Source organism: Trachurus trachurus (assembly GCF_905171665.1).
Source record: "Trachurus trachurus genome assembly, chromosome: 14".
Lineage (NCBI taxonomy): Eukaryota > Metazoa > Chordata > Actinopteri > Carangiformes > Carangidae > Trachurus > Trachurus trachurus.
In genome coordinates, this window is record NC_139903.1 from 17227472 (window position 1) to 17250122 (window position 22651).

At 42.8% G+C, this 22651-nt stretch overlaps 1 protein-coding gene across 2 annotated transcripts; it reads left to right on the plus strand.

The window, feature by feature from the left end:
• Positions 1 to 196: 196 nt before the first annotated feature.
• On the plus strand, positions 197 to 19247 carry slc7a1a (solute carrier family 7 member 1a). 2 transcript variants are annotated; one of them, XM_083987241.1, is made up of 14 exons: positions 197 to 399; positions 8622 to 8927; positions 9019 to 9201; positions 9388 to 9546; positions 9836 to 10013; positions 10192 to 10325; positions 11729 to 11951; positions 13374 to 13510; positions 13775 to 13877; positions 14242 to 14447; positions 14562 to 14713; positions 14837 to 14945; positions 15424 to 19016; positions 19096 to 19247. In XM_083987241.1, the coding sequence occupies exons 2-13, from the start codon at positions 8741 to 8743 to the stop codon at positions 15609 to 15611; spliced, it is 1959 nt and encodes a 652-aa protein (XP_083843367.1). In that variant the 5' UTR covers positions 197 to 399; positions 8622 to 8740; the 3' UTR covers positions 15612 to 19016; positions 19096 to 19247. The 2 variants fall into 2 exon arrangements, with proteins under 2 accessions (XP_083843367.1, XP_083843366.1); XM_083987240.1 differs by lacking the exon at positions 13374 to 13510 and adding an exon at positions 12530 to 12669 and having other exon boundaries at positions 15424 to 19247.
• The last annotated feature ends 3404 nt before the right edge of the window (positions 19248 to 22651 follow it).

The window sequence follows — 22651 nt, forward strand, 5'->3', positions numbered from 1 at the left end:
AAAACAACTCTTTCTGCCAGCTGATCAAAATGCTGTCAATCTGAAACGGCCATCATGACTACGTTGTTATTGACTTATGCCAGAAGCCACTTGTGGCAGTTGGTCAGTCACTACATGCAGCTTCAGGCTATTGCACAACTGTAATAGTAATGAGCGGGCGGGGCCGCTTGTTTGCCTCAGTCCGTATCCCCTCCTCCATTTCACTGTGCTTAACAAACACGGAATGTTAAATTCCTCTTACCACCTGCAAAGAAACAACTCTTTAACTTTGTCGAACCACGGCGTGTGTGTGTGGACGCAGTTTTGTTTTTTGTTTTTTTTTACTTTGCAGCTTCTAAACCTCAGAGGGACGCCCGCTGTCTTGGATCACTGCTTCATGCGCTCCCACAGCTTTACAAGGTAAAAAAGAAAGTAGAAAAAAGAATCTTTACAAAGCCACGCTCGTGCACATGTTGAAGCGGTGTGTGATAAGTAACTTCACAATGTTAGTAGCTCTGGTTGGATGGTTGTTGGGTTGCACACATCAGCTGGAGAGCCGCTTGAGGAACGCGTTTCCGTGCGTAAAGTTGAGTGCATGGCTGAAAACACACTGTAACTAAACGCGTCCATGCTGTAAACCACATGCTCGTTTCGCTCAGACCCCATTTTAACCGATTTACAGCCAGTGCTGTCGTTTGCCAGCAGCGTAGCGGTGCATAAGAGCCACATCTGAGCATTACATAATTTCCCTTTCTTACGTCTTACAACCACGTTTAAGGGGCTGCATTTTCTCTAATCACGATCATGTAATGTGAGAGGGGTGATTCCTGCAGTGTGTTCATTCTGACTTTACCTGTGTGAGAAGCAGCAGTGAAGTCTGTCTCAGCAGGTACGCTGATGTACAGTGCCATGAAAAAGTATTTGCCCCTTCTGTATTTCTTACTTTTGCTGCATATTTTTCACACTTAAATGTTTAAGATCATCAAACAAATGTGTGACCCTATGTGAAAAAGTAATTGCCCCCTTGTTAAATCATGAACTAACGTGATAAACCTATTTTTTTTAAAAAGGTGACATCAATTTCACTGATCACTTTCACAGACCTATTGAATCAAGAAATCACTAGAACGTTTTTGCATGAAGTGAAAGAGGCTAAAAGATCTCAAGAACCAAATCATCATGCTGCAATCTTAAGAAATTTAAGAAAAGATCATTGACACCTATCAGTCAGGAAAGTCTTACAGAGACATTTCTAAAGCTTTGGGACTCCAGTGAAAAACAGTGAGAGCCTTTATCCAAGCGTTTGACCTTGAGGTCACGAACTGATGGCCGGATGTTCTCCTTCAGTTTTTTCTGGTAGAGAGCAGAGTTCATGGTTCCATCAATTACTGCAAGTTGTCCAGGTCCTGAAGCAGCAGAGCAGCCCCAGACCATCATCCTACCACCTTCATTCACTTTTGGTATGATGCTCTTTTTATGAAATGCTGTATTACTTTTACACCAGATGTAACAGGATGCACACCATCATCAAGAAGTTTTTTGTTTGTTTTTTTTTTGTTTTTGTTTGCAAAAGCCAAGCCAAAAAAGACGAGCCTTTCTGATCCTTTTGTTCAGCAGTGGTTTTCACCCTTGAACCCTCCCATGGATGCAGTCTTTGCCTTGTCTCTTTCTTAATGTCTAAACATTAACAATTCATACCCTGACGAAGACCATCATGGTCGGAACGTTGGTTTTTTAACACAACTTTATTAATAAATTCTCCTGCATCAAAGTGCCACATCCTTTTTCCTCTGTCTATGAGCACCTCATCAACGCCGGTTTGCGCTCTCCTCCTCTTCAAAGACCCAATCATTAACAATGACCTTAACTGAGCCAAGTGAGGCCTGCAGGTCTTTAAAAGTTGTTCTGAGGTTTTTTGTGACCTCCTGGATGAGTTGCTGCTGCACTTTTGGAGTATTTTGGTAGGGTGGCCATTTTGGGAAGGTTTCACCACTGTTCCAAGCTTTCTGCATTTTCATAGAGGCTCTTACTGTGGTTCACTGGAGTCTCTCAGCTTCCTTCACTTCACTCAAACAGGTTCTATTGAAGTGGTTTCTTTATTCAACAGGTCTGGCAGTGATCAGGCCTGGGTGTGGACAGTGAAATTGATGTCAGCTTAAAATTTTTTTAGGTTTATCACAGTTAGTTCATGATTTAACAACATGGTTTTTGATGGGGCAGTGTGATCTGGAGTGAGAGCAGCAAGATACTGACAGGCTTGAAATCACCAAACAAGTAAAAAGAGAAGAGTCCCACTCACTGCACGATCAATGATCTGATATGTAAACCTATAAGAGTGTCCACCCATCCATCCATTAGCAGGAGACGGGTCAGGTTGACGGTCTATCACAGAGACAAACAGTGCTCACACACTCAACTGTGGGAGGAAGCTGGAGAACCTGGAGAGAGCCCACACAGGCATGGGGAGAAACTCCTCATAGAAAGGCTCCAGGGTGGGGGATTGAACCCAGAACCTTCATGCTGTGACTGCAGGAATTTAAAAAAAAGACAGAAAAAAAGTCAATAGCAGCAGAGCAGAACATTATAAAAACCAATACACTGATCCAGTAACAGTGATGCACGGTTGGATGGAGGTCTGACTCAACCTGTCAGCGACTCTCTCAGAATTTGGCATTTAAAAACAGCTGGAAATGACTCACATACAATGTACATATACATTTTGTTAAAAAATATTTCACGATTAAGAGATTTTAAAAATGCTAACTAATTAAAGAGCGTTATCTGTACAAATTAGACGGTCAGTCATGAGTGACTCAGTGAAAAGAGATGACCTTTTAGATCCTCATGGCAACAGTTCAGACTAGTTGGTCTAACTTTAGCTGGTCTGAAAGTGGGTCAGTGGCGAGTTGCTGAGTGCAGTGTTGTATGTAGCCTATACGGAGGAGGAGGGCTGTGCGTATGGTAGCTTTCCAGGTTCACTGAGGTTCTGGGGACTGCTTCTGCATTCTTGGGCTTCATATTCCAGGCCAAATGCCTTGTTCGCTATAGGCTCAGTCACATCCCTGTGAACCTGTCTTCTATCCCTGAAGAGTCTGCAGCTTTTGTTTGTGCTCAAACTAAAGTTTTAAAATAAGTTGCCAGTGGTGGTTTCTGACTTTAACTTATCAAAGCAGAGTGCAAAATGTAAATGACTGTTGCTGGAGTAAACAGAAACAGTGAGTACAAAACTTGGATCAGCGACTTATTACAATGTTGGGTAATAGTAATACACACACACACGCAATTGCGTATTCACCATTACTGAAGTGATTAGTTGGTGGAATGGAAACGGCTTTAAATTCTGAGAGTGAACTTTGTATTCAGCCTTTAATCTGAGAAACCGCTATAATATACAGTTTTATTAGTTTTTGTTCTATTGTATTGCCAGAAAAATGTGAATATTCAGTTACAACTATCAGCTATGGAGAAAAACTGTAAACACAGTTTGTTTTGAATATCCTGGATGAAGTGCTGACCGTTAGTCCACCCAAATTATCAACAAATAATCAGCAAAGAGAGTCTAGTGTGAAGCAGAGATATCAGTGAATTTTGGCATCTGCCATACGCTTGGTGGTCTCTATTTTCTATTAACCAAAAAAAAAATCAAAGTAAACCACCTCTGTATTTGAACTGAATGGAGGTAAAGGGTAAATCTTCTGTTTCCTAAAATATGTGATTATTTCTCTGTTCTGCGTCACAGAGGAAGATAAAAGAGAAGCTCTGTTGTTTATCCAAACACGTGAAAGGCCTTTGGTCATTGGATGAGAGGTGGTGCCACCTTATGACCGTGTCTCCCTCCCACAGACTGACTGACCAACTGACTGACTGACACACTTTACTGAAACCTACACGTACTAGTACAAGCTCAAGGTGACTTTAGTAATCCAGCAGTAATCAGATCATCCTTCTATACCGTGGGGTGAGGTCCACCTTGCTGAAGCTGGATGGTGTCACGTGTGGACAAAGATGTGTGGGTTGGGAACAGATGGGGAATGTCAACAAGCAGCAGTCAACACGCCACTGTTGCATGCCGTTCTTTCTCCTCGGTGAACACACCTGCTAACTCAATAAGCTAAACACCCACAGTGAGTGTGTGCATGTGGGCAGTTGAACTGAATGACTCCAAAATAGTAGAAAAGAGTCCACCGACACACAAAAAAATAGAATGGCGTGCATTATATATTTTTATTTCCTGAACATTACACTGTGCAATGCAGACACAAAAGCTGCTTTACGTGCGTCTGAAAATATTGTGCAGGTTTATATCAACTTGGAGCATTGCTAGTAAAGCAGTGTGAGATCACGTTGTTGTGTCCGTGTAGTAAAAAAAAAAACCCTCTGTCTTCTTCTCTAGTGTGGCTTTGCCATCAGGTTTATTTTTTAATTTTTTTTATATGTTTATTGATTTTCAAAAAGACATAGAAAAAAGAACACCTGACAAGATCACATAACATACAGAAAACAGCACATCTTTGGTTGCCATCAGGTATGTTAAGAACAAATGTTCAAGGGAAAGATACTAGAGGCCACAGGAAAGGGTGTTTGCTTGTTTAAGTTTGTTTAAATGCTGTATTGGTTACCTGCTACTGTTTGTTCTACTTAGTAGGTGATGCACTTTAAGCAAATTACTGGCCTATAAATGTGGTTATTGTGTTGTAGTGCTGAGAAGGACTCCTCGTTGAAATGTCAGGCAGTGTCATATATTTATGGTCCACGTTCATTGGTGCTGAAGGCCCACACCCCCTTTTCCTGTTCACCCACTCCCTCCCATTGATGGTCACTGCCTCCTCTTTCTCCACATCTCAACTATACTGTACCCGGCCAAGTCTCTTTTAAACCGTCACGGTCCCGTACGTGTCTCACCGTGCATACACTCAGATAGAAGGAGAACGTGTTTTTCTAAAGGCCAAAAGGTTTTGTGACTTCAGTTCTCGGTAGTTATTCCTGTGGTCTCTTTGTGCAAATAATCGGTTCATGAATGCAAATTCAAATAAAGCATGCATGTGTGTGCTTGTGTGTGTGAGTGGCACTAAAACAGAGGCTTGTGAGGATGCAGCCATCAGTTACCACCACTTGTCAGAGCTTGCTATGATTTATTTCTGTTGCAAAAAGCTGTCACTTTCACACAATCCTGGTTATTGTGCAGCTGTGGAGCAGTGATGACATAAGAGTTCATCCAGAGTTTTTACCATAAAAATATGCATCAAGTTTTTTTTGCAACTATTCAACTACTGCTAGAGTTTGTCCGTGCTTGTGTGTGCGTGTGCGTAATGTGTGTGTGTGTGTGTGTGCTGCTTGGAATAGCCAAGCCATGTGATTCCTCCAGACTCTATTTCAGAACGGTGGCCGTCGAATGCTCTCACTCTTCACAGCAGCTTGAAGGATAGTTAACAAATAATCCCTGTACCTGTCATCAGTCTTTTAAACTTTACGCTCAGATTAACAGGCATATTGAATCTGTAGGTGGCTCCAAAGTAAGTACTTCGTTTATTTTTTTTTCAGCCCACCACGTGGGAAGAAGTTATTGACATTTTGACATTGACCTGCAGCATTGTCATTGCATGCAATGTTAACCTTTCAGCATGCTTTCATACACAGTAGCATCGGATTGTCAGATTTCCTGCCTTTTAAGGTGTTTAATTGTATTAAGAGGGGAGAGTTTGACTCAGCAGTTGCATAGCCTGTGTGTCCAGGTCAGGGAGGGGTCATGTGGCTCACAGTGAAGACTTTTCTCCTGTGTTTATGTGTGTGCAATGTGCATGTGTGTCTTCACTCCTGTAACCGCTTTAGGATTAGCCATGGCATTCTCACCTTCAGCTTTTATTTACAGTGATGTGGCGTCCAAACTGTTGTAATAATCAGCTGCTTATTATTTTAGTTTCATAGATTGTTTGAGGAGTTGTAGTCTTTATTTGTTTTTTTTTTGTGAAAAGATGAAATGCGCTTATTCATTTTTTTCCTCAGGCAATGGTTTTTGCATATGTCTGCACTTCATAATCATTTTTTTTTAATTAGTCCCCTATGACAGTAAGATACACCATGTATACATGCATCATATATATTTATGTATGTATATATATGTACACACCCAGGGGTATAATTTATAATCATATTTTTATCCTTTTACACACTAATACTACAATTTCAGTTTGCTTCATTAGTGATTAGTCATTTTATTCACTCCAACTCCTGAACATCTCAGACTTTTATTAGAGGCAGGTGTTTATGATGAACTCCCTTGTGGGTGAGTCCTCTGTCCTTGGTGCATCATGTGCAGTTATTCCTCTGCCTCCTCCAGTAATAATGATACACATAATGAAAGTAGTTAATTTACCATCATGGCGGTAAATGTTTTCATGTAGTTCCTGAGCAGCGAGGAAACCAGAGTGGTTTGGTAGACTGTGGCTCAGCAGCACCCCACTGAGCAGCAGAAGTCGTGGTAAAGGTGTCAGCACTGAGTCAGACAGTTTACTGTTGGGCTCCAGCCAAAAAATTACTAAAATGCTCATTTAAATACCAAAAATGACTATTCAATTAATTGACTCAACAGTGTTCTAAGTCACTGTGTGTGATGACTTCTTGGCAAACATAGCCCTCTGCAAATTAAACGTTTTTGTTTTTTTGTTTTTTTTTGCATTAATGATAATATTAATTGGTTATTCCTCAACATGGAAAAGTCAATCAGAGATAAATGTAATAGAACAGGCTGGAAACTTGTATGATATTTGAGCCTGAATGTTTTCTGGAAATAAAAATAAGGTTGTCACCTTGGCTTCTCCTCATGTGGAAGTTTCCATCAGGTGTGACATGACTGTTGCCCTCTCCGCACGACCTTTCCAGGTTTGTGTCCTCGTGTCAATGAGCTCTGGAGAGAAGCCATTATCTAGAAATGTGGCTGCGTTATGTTGCTGCATGTCACTCATTCAATTCCTAGTCTTTCTTCCCTAGGACATACCACACGACTTCTGCCAGACCGCCACAACGTAACTTACAATGTTTACACCCCCCAACCCCCTGCTTTCCATTCCCCCAATCTGCCCCTCATATTTTTTTTTCTCCTTCCAAATATCAAGTATTACCCCTCAGTGTGTGAGCTCAGCACTGAGGAATGTGCATAAGATGTTGGACAGACTACTGACCCAGAGAACCCACTTTGGAAAGAAGTCTTACAGCTGCGTTTCGCGTCCAGGGAGTCGACAGTCTGGGTTGGCAGCCCATCCCTTCACATTTCTTAATGTTTTCATATGATGACAGACCATCACATTTTAATATGAGCTTGTTTATGTGTGTAGCTAAGTCAAACAGTAACAGCTGGGAGTCTTTGATATAAAGGTTGAGTGACACATGAAATCCAGTTTTTATGCGTTATGAAAAGGACTTGGCCTATGCAAAAAGCTTTATTGTGTCTTGTATGGCACCAAAGAAACTTTCTAATGTTTGAGAAAACAACCCAACACCATCGGGGGTTTAGTTCAGCTTTGGTTTGAGACATAAATATTTCAACAGAAAGCCTGTGTGAGGTGAGGGGTCTAAAAGAGGGGCGCAGAAAGGATCTAATTCATAGTGCAAGTACTTTTTTGTGGCAAAAATCAAGAAGTCTCTGCATCTGTTGCTTTAATTCTGAGCATACATTGTTAAAAATGTAATTTTTCAGTTTCAAGATTTTAATCCAATCCTCACCTTTTCCCCTTTCTTTTTTGGGGGGGGGCTTTTATGCCTTTGATTGATTGGACAGCTGTAGAGAGAGAGGAAATGGAGGGACAGAGAATAGGGGAATGACACGCAGCAAAGGGCCGTTGGTGGAATCGAACCGTGGGCCGCTGCGGCAAGGACTACATGTAGTCTCTGCATGAAGAAAGCCTGCTCTACCCACAGAGCTAAACGACTCCCCCCCCATCCTCATTTTAATGACTGCAGAAAAATATTTGAGTACACAAGTGTTTGTCACAGTTAAGATGCTCCTTTTGTCTACTTTCTTTCTCCAAGTATTTGCCTTTTTTTGTTAAATTCTGTTTACTGTGAGCACAGTAAATAGTGCTGCATCCTTGTTTGTTCTGTTTAACAAACAAAAGCCAGTAGGAGTTTTGGTAGGTTTTTGTTCCTTTTGCTTTGTGTAGGAGTCGTCATGTGTGATGATTCAAGAACAGTGTTTCATGACTAACGTTTCTTCTTTGTTGAACAGTCGGTTCAGGGGGTTTTGCCTCCTCTCCTGTGAGTTGTGTTGTGTTACGCAACAGTATGTCAGCAACGTATCCAGCAATAAGATGGATTATCCCTATAGGCCCCCAGTTTTTTGGCTAGCAGTCACACATTGTGGATTTGGGTTGGGTTATGTAACACACCAAGAAAGTGTTCTACTTAAATCAAGTTTGTCGAGCACAAGTGAACCCCTTTACCCGAACTGTACCACTTGACCACTGTGCCACCGGTGTTTATACTTGGAGCTTTCACAGAAACACATGATGTGAACCGGCCGATCACACAGGTTTAATTTAACAAACAGGAAATGCCGTGTTTCAGTGAAACTGAGCTACAAGTCTGTGAACCTTACTTTGTTTAATGACTCTCCTTCATCTGTTCTGTCCTTTGCCCCCCTCCTCTAGAGTGTATGTGACCCCTCGCCCTCTCCCTTGTGACCTCTGAAACTCGGATCGACCGTCCCTCCCCCTCCCCTTCCTCTCTCCCTCCTTCCCTTCCTCCCTTGTGGCCACACTCTTGATCCATGGCGCTGGACAAGCTTCTGGGTTTTGGGAAGCAGCTGCTGAGGGTGAAGGTGGTGGACTGTAACACAGAGGACTCCCGTCTGTCTCGATGTCTCAACACTTTTGACCTGGTGGCCCTGGGCGTGGGCAGCACCCTGGGCGCTGGCGTCTACGTGCTAGCTGGCGCTGTTGCAAGAGAGAACTCCGGTAGGTTTACGACGTGTATATGAAACATGATCAATCAAATCTTCTTGAGACAAATCTTCTAATCGTTTAAATCCCTCTGCCTCCCCTCCAGGCCCTGCTATCGTGCTGTCCTTCCTGATAGCAGCGCTAGCCTCCGTGCTGGCTGGTTTGTGCTATGCTGAGTTTGGAGCCCGTGTTCCTAAAACAGGATCAGCTTATCTTTACTCCTATGTGACTGTGGGCGAGCTCTGGGCCTTCATCACTGGATGGAACCTCATCCTCTCCTATATTATCGGTAAATACTACAGCATTTCTACTTTGTTGCCTCCTTTTTTGTTGTTTTCTAGTCACAGGCAATTTCTTGTCTTAGATTTATTGCTTACTTGAAGAACTTGAAGCACTGTACAGTAGCTCAAAGCAGGGAACAGACACTAAACGATGCCTCTCCCCTGCTCTCTCTCTCTCTCTCTCTCCGTCTCAGGTACCTCCAGTGTGGCTCGTGCATGGAGCGCCACCTTTGATGAATTGGTAGGGAAGCACATAGAGCACTTCTGCAGGAAGTACATGGCTATGGATGCGCCGGGTGTGTTGGCGGAGTATCCTGACATGTTTGCTGTTCTCATCATAATCACCCTCACAGGTAGAAAAACTCTCTTGTCTCTGGCTCTTGTGTTGTTTTGTCTCGTTTGCTTCACAAAAGCAAATTTAACTTTGCTTGTAAGCATTGTCTCACCCTGAAGCTTTCAACACTTGGAGCAGTTAACATTGCTGCAGGGGGGGATAATCACTGTAAATACTTAGTTGCAGAACCTGTGTGACAAGTTGAATATATTCACTGGGGGTCCTGTGTCACTGTGTCTCTACCCCCAAGTATTGTCTTTTTTCACAGTTTTTCATCCCTTCTGTGTGTGTGTTTTTTTTTTTAAAAGGTCTGCTGGCATTTGGGGTCAAAGAGTCGGCGATGGTGAACAAAGTTTTTACATGCATCAACGTCCTGGTCTTGTTGTTCATGGTAGTCTCTGGGCTGGTCAAGGGTACTTTGAAGAACTGGCAGCTGGACCCTGAAGAGATCCTGAATGCCAATCATACCAGTAACTCCAGCAACAAGTAAGAATGTAGATGTATACACTTTATAACATGTTGGAAACCTACTATGCTATTTTTCAGTGTTTTGGTTTCCTGTGTGTTTTTTTAGGATTTTGGTGAACTGACTTTAAATCAACATTTTTTTCCAATAATGGTTGTCTTCTGTTGGTTTTATTTACTTTTTCCTTCTGCTGTGCAGTGTGACAGTGACCCTGCCATCCAGAGAAAGTTTAGGAGCGGGCGGCTTCATGCCATTTGGATTCACAGGCGTCCTGTCAGGAGCTGCTACCTGCTTCTACGCATTTGTCGGATTTGACTGCATCGCCACCACAGGTTAGTGCCAGATTAAACCAGAAAGCGCTCACTCTGCTGGCCCCGTTCTCCTCTTGTTCCACTTCTCAAATCCTTTCCACTGCCTCACGGGTACGTTCCAGTTCCAGGGGGGGTTGGTGTGTAACTGGATCTGGCGTTGGGACCATTTCAATCCTATGCTTGTCTAAACAGCCAGGAGTATTACATAAGAAGGGCCAGAGCAGAGAGAAAAGATGTAGTTTTTGTACGTTTGGCCCACTTTTGCTCTCGGCAGAATGCCAAGTACTGTGACGTGGGTGAGTGGGGAGTGAATCAAAATATGATGGGAGTTTTTTTTTTAAATTCAGATCTACACCTGTAAATAGTAATGTGTCTTCATGCAGGTGCTGCGGTTGCTTCAGGAACTCTAGGTTGTAAAAGAGAGAGCGTTTACAAATTACTTCCAGCCTCCCTGGCCTCAGCGTCTCCCACCCCTCTTTTTCCTGAATTTTGATTGGCTGAATCCCTGAACGATTGCCTGTGTGAGCATGTTGCTGACACACACACACACACACACACGTTTGTGTGTGTTCTGGCTACCTACAGTCAAGCTGTCATGAAGCCATTATCCCCTTCCTTGTATAATACCCCCCCCCCCCCCGACACACACACACACACACACACACACAACTGTGACCACTGTTGCGCTTGTGACCCCTGAATCTTCCAACCAGCCGGGCCAATCAGTAGCAGTCACCCGTCATGAACAGCGGTGAAGGAGAGGATCCAGACGGGGTTAAACACACTCCATCATCGCTGTGTGATTTCACTGCAGAACAAGACCTGAATGTTCTGCCTGTTGCGTAATCGCTTGCAGCCGAATAGTCGGGTGTTTCAGTCTTGTGGGTGCGCGGGAAAAATAAGCTCCTTGTTCGATTTGTTGCAAAATACCGTGCGGAATGTTTCTTAAATACATCTGTTTGCTCAGGTTTCCACGTCTGCTGGACGTCTGCCAGGGCAGCAACAGAGCAGTGAATGCTGGGTACAATCCTGCTCAGTCCCTGCGTCAATGTGATGATAGTCAGTTACCAGTTGCATAGCAGCCAATGGAGGGACAATAGGCTGATATAGCAGCCTTTGTGCAGTTGTAAATCAGCCTCGTCCAAAATAAATGACCTAACCCATTCAAACTATTCATTAAAGAAATGTTATTATCAGTATAACCAAATTAGATTTGCTAACCTGTGATGCTAGAAACTGTTTGTGATGGTGGTATTGATCTCAGGACTAACTGTCATTACACACATGTAATAGAGAGATTAAACCAATGATGTTGCTGCAGTTTCAACAGACAGGACCTTTTTTCTTCCCAAATCCACTGTAAGCTAAAAAAAAAAAAAAACAAGTTTAGAAGCCTTTGCTCCTTTAACTGTGTCTCTTTTCAGGTGAAGAGGTGAAGAACCCCCAGAGAGCCATCCCCATCGGCATCGTGTCTTCGCTGCTCATCTGCTTCGTAGCGTACTTTGGTGTTTCCGCTGCCCTCACCCTCATGATGCCGTACTACATGCTGGACAGCAACAGCCCTCTGCCTGTAGCCTTTAAATATGTCGGCTGGGGAGGAGCGAAATACGCTGTTGCTGTTGGCTCCCTTTGTGCTCTGTCCACGAGGTAAGCACTCACGCACTCCTGCACTAGCTTGCATGCATTAGCTTTCGAATGCATGCTCATGCACTCTAGTTCTCTGTCTCCTAGAAAAACACGCACACACACACACATACACACTTAGACATCTCAGTGTGTGTGTGCGTGCTACTTGAGAGTATATTTAACCTCAGATGGCATTTGATCCCTTAACTAAAAATAAAGAGCACTGCCCAGAGTATATTGTACCATCATGGTCTATATGTGATTATGTAACATGTCACCAAAGGCTACAAGTCAGATTTTTAGTACTTTATAATGGTGGTTTTAATGTAATTTTAATAGTTTCATGATCATGGATTATATACATTCTTAATGTAAAAATATGTGCATGGTATGTCAGAGGCTGTGATCAGATTTTGCCTTGATATTAATTATGTTCCTGCATGTCACTATTATTCATACATCATTTGTCATTAACAGTATTTATTATGTTGTGTTTGTATATGTGAGCTGGTGTCTTTGTTCATGTATGTTTCACCGCATTCTCGTGGGTGTAAGTGTGGATACTATATATGCTGGTCTTCCCCCCCTCCCCACGGTAGCCTGCTGGGTGCTATGTTCCCTATGCCCCGCGTGATCTGGGCCATGGCTGAGGATGGGCTGCTTTTCAAGTTCATGGCCGGGATCAGCCCCCGCACCAAAACCCCGCTAACTGCAACCCTCACCTCTGGCATAGGCGCAGGTGAGACACTAACACGCATGTTTTCAAACAGCACCCACGTTGCGCTAAGGCTTTCTTTTCATGCTGCAAGGCTGCGATACACTCCTACGACGAGCGTATTGAAGAAACCTGCCAGAAATCAGCACTCGAGCATGAAAAGGTCACCACTAACTGCAGGTCTGTTTTTAGTCAGCTGAGCTAGTCCAGGTTATTGTATCTCTACTTTGTCATTCATTCAGCATGGGTCAGTGACTATATATATATTATTTCTAATGAACCTTAGGAGACGTGATATTTTGCACCCAATATGATGCAAAATATTTTCATTTTGCATCATATTGATATGAGGAAGAATATCTCACCAAACTATACTGCATGGTGAAGTAACCAAAGATTTTGCACTGGACTGGAGAGTAACAGCATGGAGCACCATCTTTGCTATTTAAGGGAGAGAAGTTTTGCATGCTGGCACGAGAATGTCCTTGGACCAACATCATGTCCCTGCTGCTCTACAGTGCAGCCAGCCTGATATCCCATTCCACGCTCTCCCTTCCCAAATCCCATAACCCCTGGCTATCTCACCAGCCATACGCATCTCCGTCCTCTAATTCTTCCCCCCTTTCTCCCTCACTGACCTCTTTCAATCCTTCCTTTCCTCTCGCTCCTCCACCCTACACCTACGACTGCTATCCCAATCTGATGTTTTCCTCCCCGCCCCACCCCAGTCTGTTGGGCTCCATGTTCCCCCTACCCCGTATCATCTTTGCCATGGCTCGGGACGGCCTGCTCTTCTCCTTCCTGGCCCACGTCAGTGAGAGGAAATCCCCAATAACGTCCACTATGGCCGCCGGGGTGATGTCCGGTAAGAGGGATAAGGATTGTGGAGCAGGGAGGGATGAGGAAAGCTGAGAAAGAGCGAGAAACTAGAGGATAGGAGATATAAGATGGTGTAAAAGTTGAATTTGAATTTAAAAAATCAAGCGTAAATGAGGAATCGTGGCTGCTGATTAAGGACACAAATGAAAAGATGAACATTTCTTTCTGTTAATCAATCAATTTGAATCAAAGCTTGTAAAAGTCAAACACATATTTTCATCTTCCTCTCTTCTCTTCCTCTTGTTTGAAGCTATTATGGCATTTCTGTTTGACCTGAAGGACCTGGTGGACCTGATGTCCATAGGGACGCTGCTGGCCTACACATTAGTGGCTGCGTGCGTCTTGGTGCTCAGGTGAGTGACGATACATTAAGTATATGAGACACTGGGAGAGTCATTTTCATGTTGACATTGGTCCAGCTTCATTCCTGCTGCCATATACAGTATGTTTATGTCTGTCTTTGAAGCTCAGTTAAATATTGTACCATCACTAGACATGTTACGACTGACTTAAACTTGAAGTTAAAGGGACAACGAGGAGTTTCTATTCGGTTATAAAAAAGTCTCACGTTAATGTGGATGAATCTCCGCTACCCACACTTGCTAATGGGCCCATTTTCGATAAATATATCATTCTGTCTCTATCGTTATTTTGTTATTATTAGTGGTGGCGGAAGTGCAATGATAGATAAATATATATATTGTGTGTGTGTGTCAGGTACCAGCCGGAGCAGACCTGTTCAATATATCAGATGGCCAGTAGTCAGGAGGAAGCGGAGCTGAGTGACGGCATCAGCGTCCCCAGTATGGGCATCCTGCCCGGAGTGGAGGAGAGGTTCAGCTTCAAGACCCTGCTTTTCCCAGACATCCCCGAGCCGTCCTCATTGTCAGGCTACACCGTCAACATCTGCGCCTCGCTCATGGGTACCTGACCCAGACTTCATGCAGTGATGAAATGCAAAAAAAAAAAAAAAAGACTTACATACCTTTTCATGGCACCTGTATGAAATGATGATAAAGATGAATGTCCCCCTGCAGGAACGTTGATCCTGGTGTTTAGTATCATGGCAGTGCAGGGAGGCTTCGCTACGTGGAACATCATACTCCTCACTGTCATCTTCATGGCCTGTCTCCTCCTCACCTTCATCATCTGGAGACAGCCTGAAAGCAAGACGAAACTCTCTTTCAAGGTTCGATGCCAGAGACTCACTCTGTAAAGGATTGTGTGGATTTTTTTGGGTCCGTTTTGTTCTTCGTCACTGTCTCTGGTGTTTATATCTGGTGTCTTAAGTTTCGTTTCTTTGCCTCTTCAGGTTCCAATGCTGCCATTCATTCCTGTGATCAGCATGTTCGTCAATGTCTACCTGATGATGCAGCTGGACAGAGGCACCTGGATACGATTTTCAGTCTGGATGGCGATAGGTAGTTACACTCTGACATGCTATTTGTAGAAACTTGACTCACCCCAACAGTCACCTCCTACTTGAGTCTCAGTTGTTTTTATCATTCACTGTAGATGTTTTCAGACTAATTGCACACAGCTGTAATTTTATAGTTTGAAATAGGCACATCTTCACAGTGAGGCTTATTGCAGATGTTTTATATATTGACTTCCAAGATGTGACATGGATGATATTGTTCATTTTTTATACTTTAAAATGCTGCCAATAGTTTTTTTCTGCTTTAAAAACTGATTCAAATCTGAGATGTTGGACTTTGCTGGAATTTACATCGAAAGGAAAATGTTCATCTCTCCTGAGATGTTGAAAACGGTCTGTGCTAACAAGAGTTTATTTTACGTTTGCTGGCTCCAGTCGGATCAACAACAGCCTGAAAAAATGATTCCGTTTTTCAGTTCCGACATCGCACATGACTGATATTTCATGTGCTGCTTCTCCAGGTTTCGTGATCTACTTCTGCTACGGTATTCATCACAGCAACGAGGCCTCCACGGCCCGCTCATCTCCAGACACGGAGATGATCGGCTTCAAGCTCAACCACGACTCGGCGGCCAGGCAGCCGGAGAAGGAGGCCTTCCTCCACAACGGGATCAGTGCCATGGAAGACGACGATGGCTTGGATTTGTAGGAAGCAATAGAAGGCGCTGCGTACATTTCAACCGGCCTTGACGCCAGTCTGTGGAAGAGTATTTCTGACAGGACAGCTCCCGGCCCCTCACTGGTCTTTCCGGACAGTAACGACAAAAAAACTTTGACATAGAATACACAGACCTGTGACGTTCCCCGTCCACTGCTGGGTTCAGCACCGCCGATAACTGGTGATAATACTCGTGCAAAAACAGAACTTCCACAGTCACATTTGACATGTTCTATTATTTGAGTATTATGATATAAGCTTGTTTCCCCTTGTGTTTGACCCTGAGGATCAGCTGCTCCTTATCGCTTGGCTGTCTGGAGGAGGGGGGGTTCATGTTGGAGACATGAAACATGGCCGTGTTTTAGGGAGGTTCAGAAATACCTCGAAACCATAATATTTGTCTCTCTTCACGTTGGGTCATAGTTACGTCTTTGGAGTGTCTGGGTTACATTGCTGACAGTAGTACTGTGCGCACATATGGTAGCAGCTCTCGTCTGGTGCCAGGAAGCTCTACAGTAAAACATTTGTTGTCTTTTTTTTTTTTTTTTTTGTTAAACCATAAAAACTACTGTATATATCAACATGATTGTGCCAATGAGAAAACAGTATTACCAATAGCTGCGTTGTCTGAAACTTGATAAACTCTTATGTAACTGATGTTGAAATGCAGCTCTCACTGACAAGTTGGTGCTTGCACAACACACACACTGCAGCAGCGACTCGGCTTGTCGCTGATGTAGTTACATTTGTGCTCCAGCAGGAGAGGCAGGGCAGGCCGGTGGGCCAGCAGGAAGCTGTAACTTACCCGACCCATGTAAAGTTTAAAGGATTGCGTTGACGTCGTCTGAGGTCTCAGGCTTTTACTCACAGAAGGAAAAGATATGTCTCAGCCAGAAATAGTCGTGACCAATCAGATGTCATGGATCTGGCTGCACATTATGATGCAGGAAGTCTTGTCTAAGGGACATATTATCCTGCTGAACACTGCGAATCAGATCCAGAGGAAATGTCTGAAGCCTAATATGAACATTTTATATTGGCAGGTCTTGTGGCTATGATTTTACATACTCTTCACAGGAATTACAACAGTTGTTAAAATATTTTTCTCTTATTTGGGTAAACCAAAAAATATTGGAATCTGGTTTCTTGAATCCTGACACATGTTGAACATCAGGCGATGGCACTGGCAGTTGCCGAGTGCCATTTAATGTCATGTAACATTAGATGATAGTGGATTTTCACAGTGCTGGCTGCTGTGGACTTTTGCATCTGTAGCTTGTTACATTTAGTTTCTCTAAAAAAAAAAAAAACACACAACAGGCCGACTTTTTTTTTTTTTCACTTCAATTTGGATTATTGTATTCATTCAAGTTTAATGCCGTAATATATTTTTAATACACGCTTCCTAAAACGTGTTCATCTCCAGTGTAATCTGTTACAGCGTAATATTTACGATTAAATAAGATCCTGTAAAGATAAAGATACAATCAGTTTGAATTTCACCACACTTGTACATTTATTTCCAACATTTTTTTTTCGTTTGTTATTATTAAAACATCTCATGCTTGTAGGTATCTTTTCTCTTTTCATGAGCCTAAAAGAATACCTCACTGATTTCTACATTACCTCATGCAGAGAGGTCTGGTAAAGTCACTGACTTCCACAAAATGCTTTAGTAACTCCTGTGCTGTAGTGCACCCCCATACTTTAGAGTTTAATAAAAGTTTAATTCATCTTTTATATGTAGATATATTCACTGATTATTATCTACCCTCTCATTACAATCACATCTTTTTCATTAGTTTTAACCCTGATGTGCATTCACTGTGGTTTTGGGAGTCCCTTACAACAAAGTACATGTGTAATCAGTGTAATGGTGTATATAAAATGCCGTGTATATTTCTTGCAGTAAATTATTTGTAAATTGGAGAAAAGGTGTTTTGTTATTTCAAAAGCCTCGTGACTTTTGAGTGTGCATAGAAGCGTCTGTCTCTAGGTTCTCTGGCTTCGTTGCTCTGTTTGTGCTCAACATTGTGTCAGTGCAAGTGAAAATGAGAATTGTCAGGATTGGCAAAATCGCTCAGTCACTTTTCTGTTGCCCTGTGGCTGACGTAAACGCCACAGTGCCGTTACACAACTATACAAACATGGACTGTATCGGCCTGGCTGTGCTCTGGGGTCGTAGTGGGTCACCTGTAATGCAGCATTTCACAGTACAAGTGTAATAATGATCTGTGACATGATCACATTACAACTAACCACTCCTGAGGTTTTGGTTGTGGACTTCACACAATAAGACGTTGTTGAATTTCATCAGTATTTCCCTGGGAATTCTTTCTTTACAAAAAACAAACAGTCAAAGCACATGAGAAATCCCATTTTACATACTTGTTGTGTCTGTTTCAGAGACATCAAACTTTTAACAGTCCCACTTGTTACGACAAAACAATTCTCACTTATACTCGACTGATTAATGTTTTAGCTCAGTTGCATTGGGAGCTGTGAATATCTACAGTCGTATTTACTTGTTTTTTTGTGCATATCATTTATGGTACATTTGATTTTCTGTTGAGTCGATGCAAAGGTATTCATGTGTATCCTCTGGTTCCTACATGTCGTTGCCAAACCTCTGTGTTTATCTCTGACGAAAATATGATGTACACACACACAGACTTTTATACATGGATGAAAGAAGGAGCTTGTTTCTCTCTCCTTTGATGCTGCTTTAAAACTCTCCTGACCTTCGCTTTCTCCTTTCACAACATGTCACTTTTTTAGGCTTTTGATGTTTCAGATCCACCCGTGTTGATGACCAGCTGCTTCATGTTTATGTCCTTTTGCTGTGGTTACATCACTTTCTCAAACTTTTTCTTTTTGTTGCGCTCTTTGGATCAGTCATTTCGGCTTCCAGTGTGTTTGGATTTGTGTACACTGTGTTGAAAAAGCACAAAACATATTTTGTCACTTGTTATTCGTCGCTGTGGTTCAGGTTTTTTTTTCCCCCCTCTGTGTTTTCACCTCACTGAGCTTTCGCTTCAACCTCACAGTCTTCCTCGGCTTTGTTGGGTTTTCAGTGTATTCATACTCACTGTTGATGGCTGAATGAACTATCTGCTTAGGAAGATGCACCAGAAACCTGCAGAAAAGCTTGAGTTATGTTTATTAGTTTGTTGTCGGGTTGTCAAGATGCACCATGATGTTGTTTATTTTCAGATGCACACCCGCAGTTTATTAATGGGCCAGAACAAAATGGCTACCAGGTCTCTCTTTGGACATGGTATATGACTGTCTGACAAAAAGACAGAGGACTCAAGACTATGGGCTTTATTACACCTTTACTCTGGTGCCATCTGCTGTTGCCTTGTGCCAGGACCCAGGGAGACTGAGCTGACAGCAGTTGTTGGTGGATTATCATGAAACAAGAATCATCAACAAGAACTTCTGTCCAGTCCTTCAAAAAAAAAAAAAAAAATAGGAGCTTCAGCACCAGTGTCAGTGTGCAGGTCTAAATAATCCACATGAATCCTATACATTAAAATTCCCTGTGTTGTTTCAGCTTGTTCCCCTTTTCTGTTCCTTTTTGTTAAAGTCTGTAAGTAAATAACTCCTGTAAATAAAATCAGCCTTTTCAAAAATCCGTCTAGTAGCTCTTTATTTTATTATTTTATTATTATTATTTAAATTTGGAAAAGGGACCGTGTACATTAATAAAACATTGTAAAAACAAATGTAAATGCATGGTGTAATCCAGTCATTGTATTGCGTGGACAGATTTTTCATCATCCATACTTCTCTCATGATCCAGCAGAGAGCGCAAACGTGTTGAAAGAGGAAAAGGATCTGGCGCCTCAGCATGAGCATGAGAAGGAGGATGCCCTGAGAGGTGTCGGCTGCAGCATCAGCACCGCTCCTCCTCCTCCTCCTCCTCCACCACCTCCTCCTCCTGTCCGCAGCATCTCTCTCTCTCTCTCCTTGCGCTGTTTCTGCCACTCAGAGAAAGAGAAACAGAGAGAGAGAGAGGGGAGGAAGTGCAAAGACACGCTTGTGTTTTGTTTTGCAACTCCTGCATCTGACCGACATTCTCCAATGAATCCACACCAGAGAAAGCTGCAGGTGAGTCGAGCAGGTGAAAACACAGTGCGGGTGTTTTTATTTTTTGTTTATATTTTATTTTTTAAATCTTTTGTAACGATGCATCGGGTTTCATATAAAACCGTCGCCTGTATAATCTGGGTTTTTTGCCTCTGACTCGGTTCAGCTCAGCGTTTTTCACTGGGATCCGGCTGCGCGTTGTTTTCGCAGGTCGATGCGGCGCAGCAGCACTTTGTGAGGGAATGTTTGAAATCTCTCAGCTGCTCTCTGCGGGAGGAAAAAAAACAGTGCAATGTGGAAGTTGACCCGTGCAGACATGTGTGTAAGTGGAGCAGTGGAGTAGAGGGAGAGAGTGAGGTCAGACAGGGAAGAGCAGGTTGGTGTGATGGATGGTGCGGGTCAGGTCTCTGTGGTAAGGCTGATGATCAGGTATGGATTGTGTAGGCTGAGGACCCGACTCCAGCTATGATCCACTGTCCTGAGAGGTCAGGAGTTAAAATGAATCTGTATTGATATTCATTTTGTAATACTATTTATTTATTTATTTAGACTTCATTTATTTCACTCCCTCTGTTTCAGTTGCTCTATTTTTGTGCAGTATCTTGTCAGATTATGAGTGCAGTAATCCTCTTTCGCATCAAAATGTTTTTAATGACAGTGGTATGAAAGTCCAGGAGGGATGTGAAGTTGAAATAAAAACATCCTGTGATCACTTTCACTCTTAACCACATGGCTGTGGTTCATTTCTGTAGGATGCTTCAGTTTAGTTTCCTCTCTTCATGAAGGAGAATTTCTTGCAGCTGCACTTATGAAAGACCTCACTTCTTCACTATCTCCTGTCTACTTGAATGTAAGCACATGTTAGTGATACTTTTCCTTGCCCAAGCTTCTTCTGCTCCATCTCTCATGTCCTCACCATCACCTTTAGGCTCCTTAGAGCAGAGTGAGGTGAAGAATGACAAGGAAAACGTGGATCAAATAAAGGTGAGCCCTCTGAGGGCACGTCTTTCACATTCAGCTGTCTCGTGTCCTGATTGATTGGTATCCAATGATCAAGTCGTCCTTGAGGCTGCGGTTGGCTCAGTTTTCCTGTCTTTGTTAGAGTGAAGTGGTTCTTTTATTTACAGACTCAATTGTTATGTCGAGTTTTGCAACTCTGCCAGAGTTTAGTCGCTTTAGCATTTTGGTTGCACGGCCCAAACACATGTACTCAACTGGATTCTATTGAGAGCTTGTGCATATTACATATTTGGGAAGTGTGGTTTTACTGGGATTGCCTGCTGCCAATATTGATCCTGGTATCAGAGACTTCCCACATTTATGGATATTCCAGTCCATTTTGCTAAATCTTGTCAATCCCCCCCCCCAGTCATGTGAATGTGGAGGTTGACACTGCATCAAAGCAGGGCAGCAGCGCCTGTGGCCTTGTAACTCTACGCTGTCTGCTGTAGCTGCTGCTGTAGCTGCTATTCTAGATGCTGATGCATGTGTGATTGATTCATTACATCTGACCTCTGCAATGTCTGAACACCGATCAATTCAGCAGATCTCTGCCAGGAAAGCCACTCTCAGCAGTGCATGCATGTGTGTGAATGTGTGTGTGTGTTGTTTTCAAGTGCTCTGGCTCAGGTGCATGTGTGTGTTTCTGCAGGTAAGACACTTTGTCACACAGCCTGTAAGTGGATAGCGCACCGGTGCGACCTTCAAGGTCATTTTATAGGACAGAACAGAGGAGAAGAAGGAGGAGGGAGGGAGGAAAAGTATGTCAGTATGCCTCTTAACTATGTGTTTTATTCCCATGGTTTTTCATTTTTATAGATTTTTTTTATTTTACAGAATATTAATATGTATGAACGTTGAAAAGGAGTAAATGTAAATAAACACAGTTAAATAAAGAAGGAGAAAGAGGTCGCAGTTATTTGGATAATAGCTCTTCGATAATAACTGTTGTGATTGCTCATAATTAAGCAATTAGGAGGCTCCAGTCTGCTCAATACGAGGATGTGGAGGCTTTTTGTGTTGTTCTGTGTGTATGTACGTGTGTGTGTGTGTGTGTGTGTGTGTGTGTGTGTGTGTGTGTGTGTGTGTGTGTGTGTGTGTGTGTGTGTGTGTGTGTGTGTGTGTGTGTGTGTGTGTAGATTCGGCGTGAATGAAGTGTCAACACAGGCGAAACACACACTCTCAAATTCACACTGTCTTTGTCTGCCTGGAAGGTGGCAATGAGCTTGTTGTGGTAGCTCCTCCCCTGCAGTCACAGGCAGGACATCAGAGGGTGAACGGAAAGGCACGCCTCCACCAGCAACACACACACACAGGTCGGCACACACACAAAAATCCTTTGTCACCCACTTGTGTGTATGTGTGTGCATCCATTTGCTGAATTTGTGCAGTCAGTTTCAGAGACAGGGTGCAGATATTTTTGTTGACAAGGTTATTTTAGTGATATTAGTCAGCAAGCTCCATCTTATTATTAAGCAAATGAATGCAACACTATGAATGAGCTTAAAGCAGGTCAGTGTGAGCAGCTGTGTTTTTTGTTTAGTTTTCTTTAGCTGTAAGAGTTGTTAACTTGACCGTAAAAAGCCACAGAAACATTAAATGAGTCGACATCATTCATTTTTTATGATACATCTCCTCACTGTATATGTATATTCTTTGTGAGGCTTATTCACGTTCCCAGAAATAAACTCAAACGTCAGCAGCAGCATGTGAATTCAACCTGAGCTATGAGCACTCTTCCCCATCCTGTCCCCTCTTACCCTCTTTTTTTTTTTTTTTTACAGCCAATTCAAATCTTTTTTTTTTTTTGCACATCATCACCACCCCAAGACCCCGGCTCACGCTATTCTTTGCTCACCTCTCACTGATCCTTTGCCAGTTCTCCCTCCCCCACACCCCTGGGGTTTGCCACTTGCACATTACACATTCATACACACACT

What these genes read in the sequence shown, in the direction of transcription:
- slc7a1a (XM_083987240.1), top strand. Translation starts at nt 8,741, where the DNA reads ATGGCGCTGGACAAGCTTCTGGGTTTTGGGAAGCAGCTGCTGAGGGTG. An exon ending in CATCATAATCACCCTCACAG is followed by an intron (nt 9,547 to 9,835) that starts GTAGAAAAACTC and finishes TTTTTTTAAAAG; the next exon opens with GTCTGCTGGCATTTGGGGTC. An exon ending in CACCTCTGGCATAGGCGCAG is followed by an intron (nt 12,670 to 13,774) that starts GTGAGACACTAA and finishes TCTTGTTTGAAG; the next exon opens with CTATTATGGCATTTCTGTTT.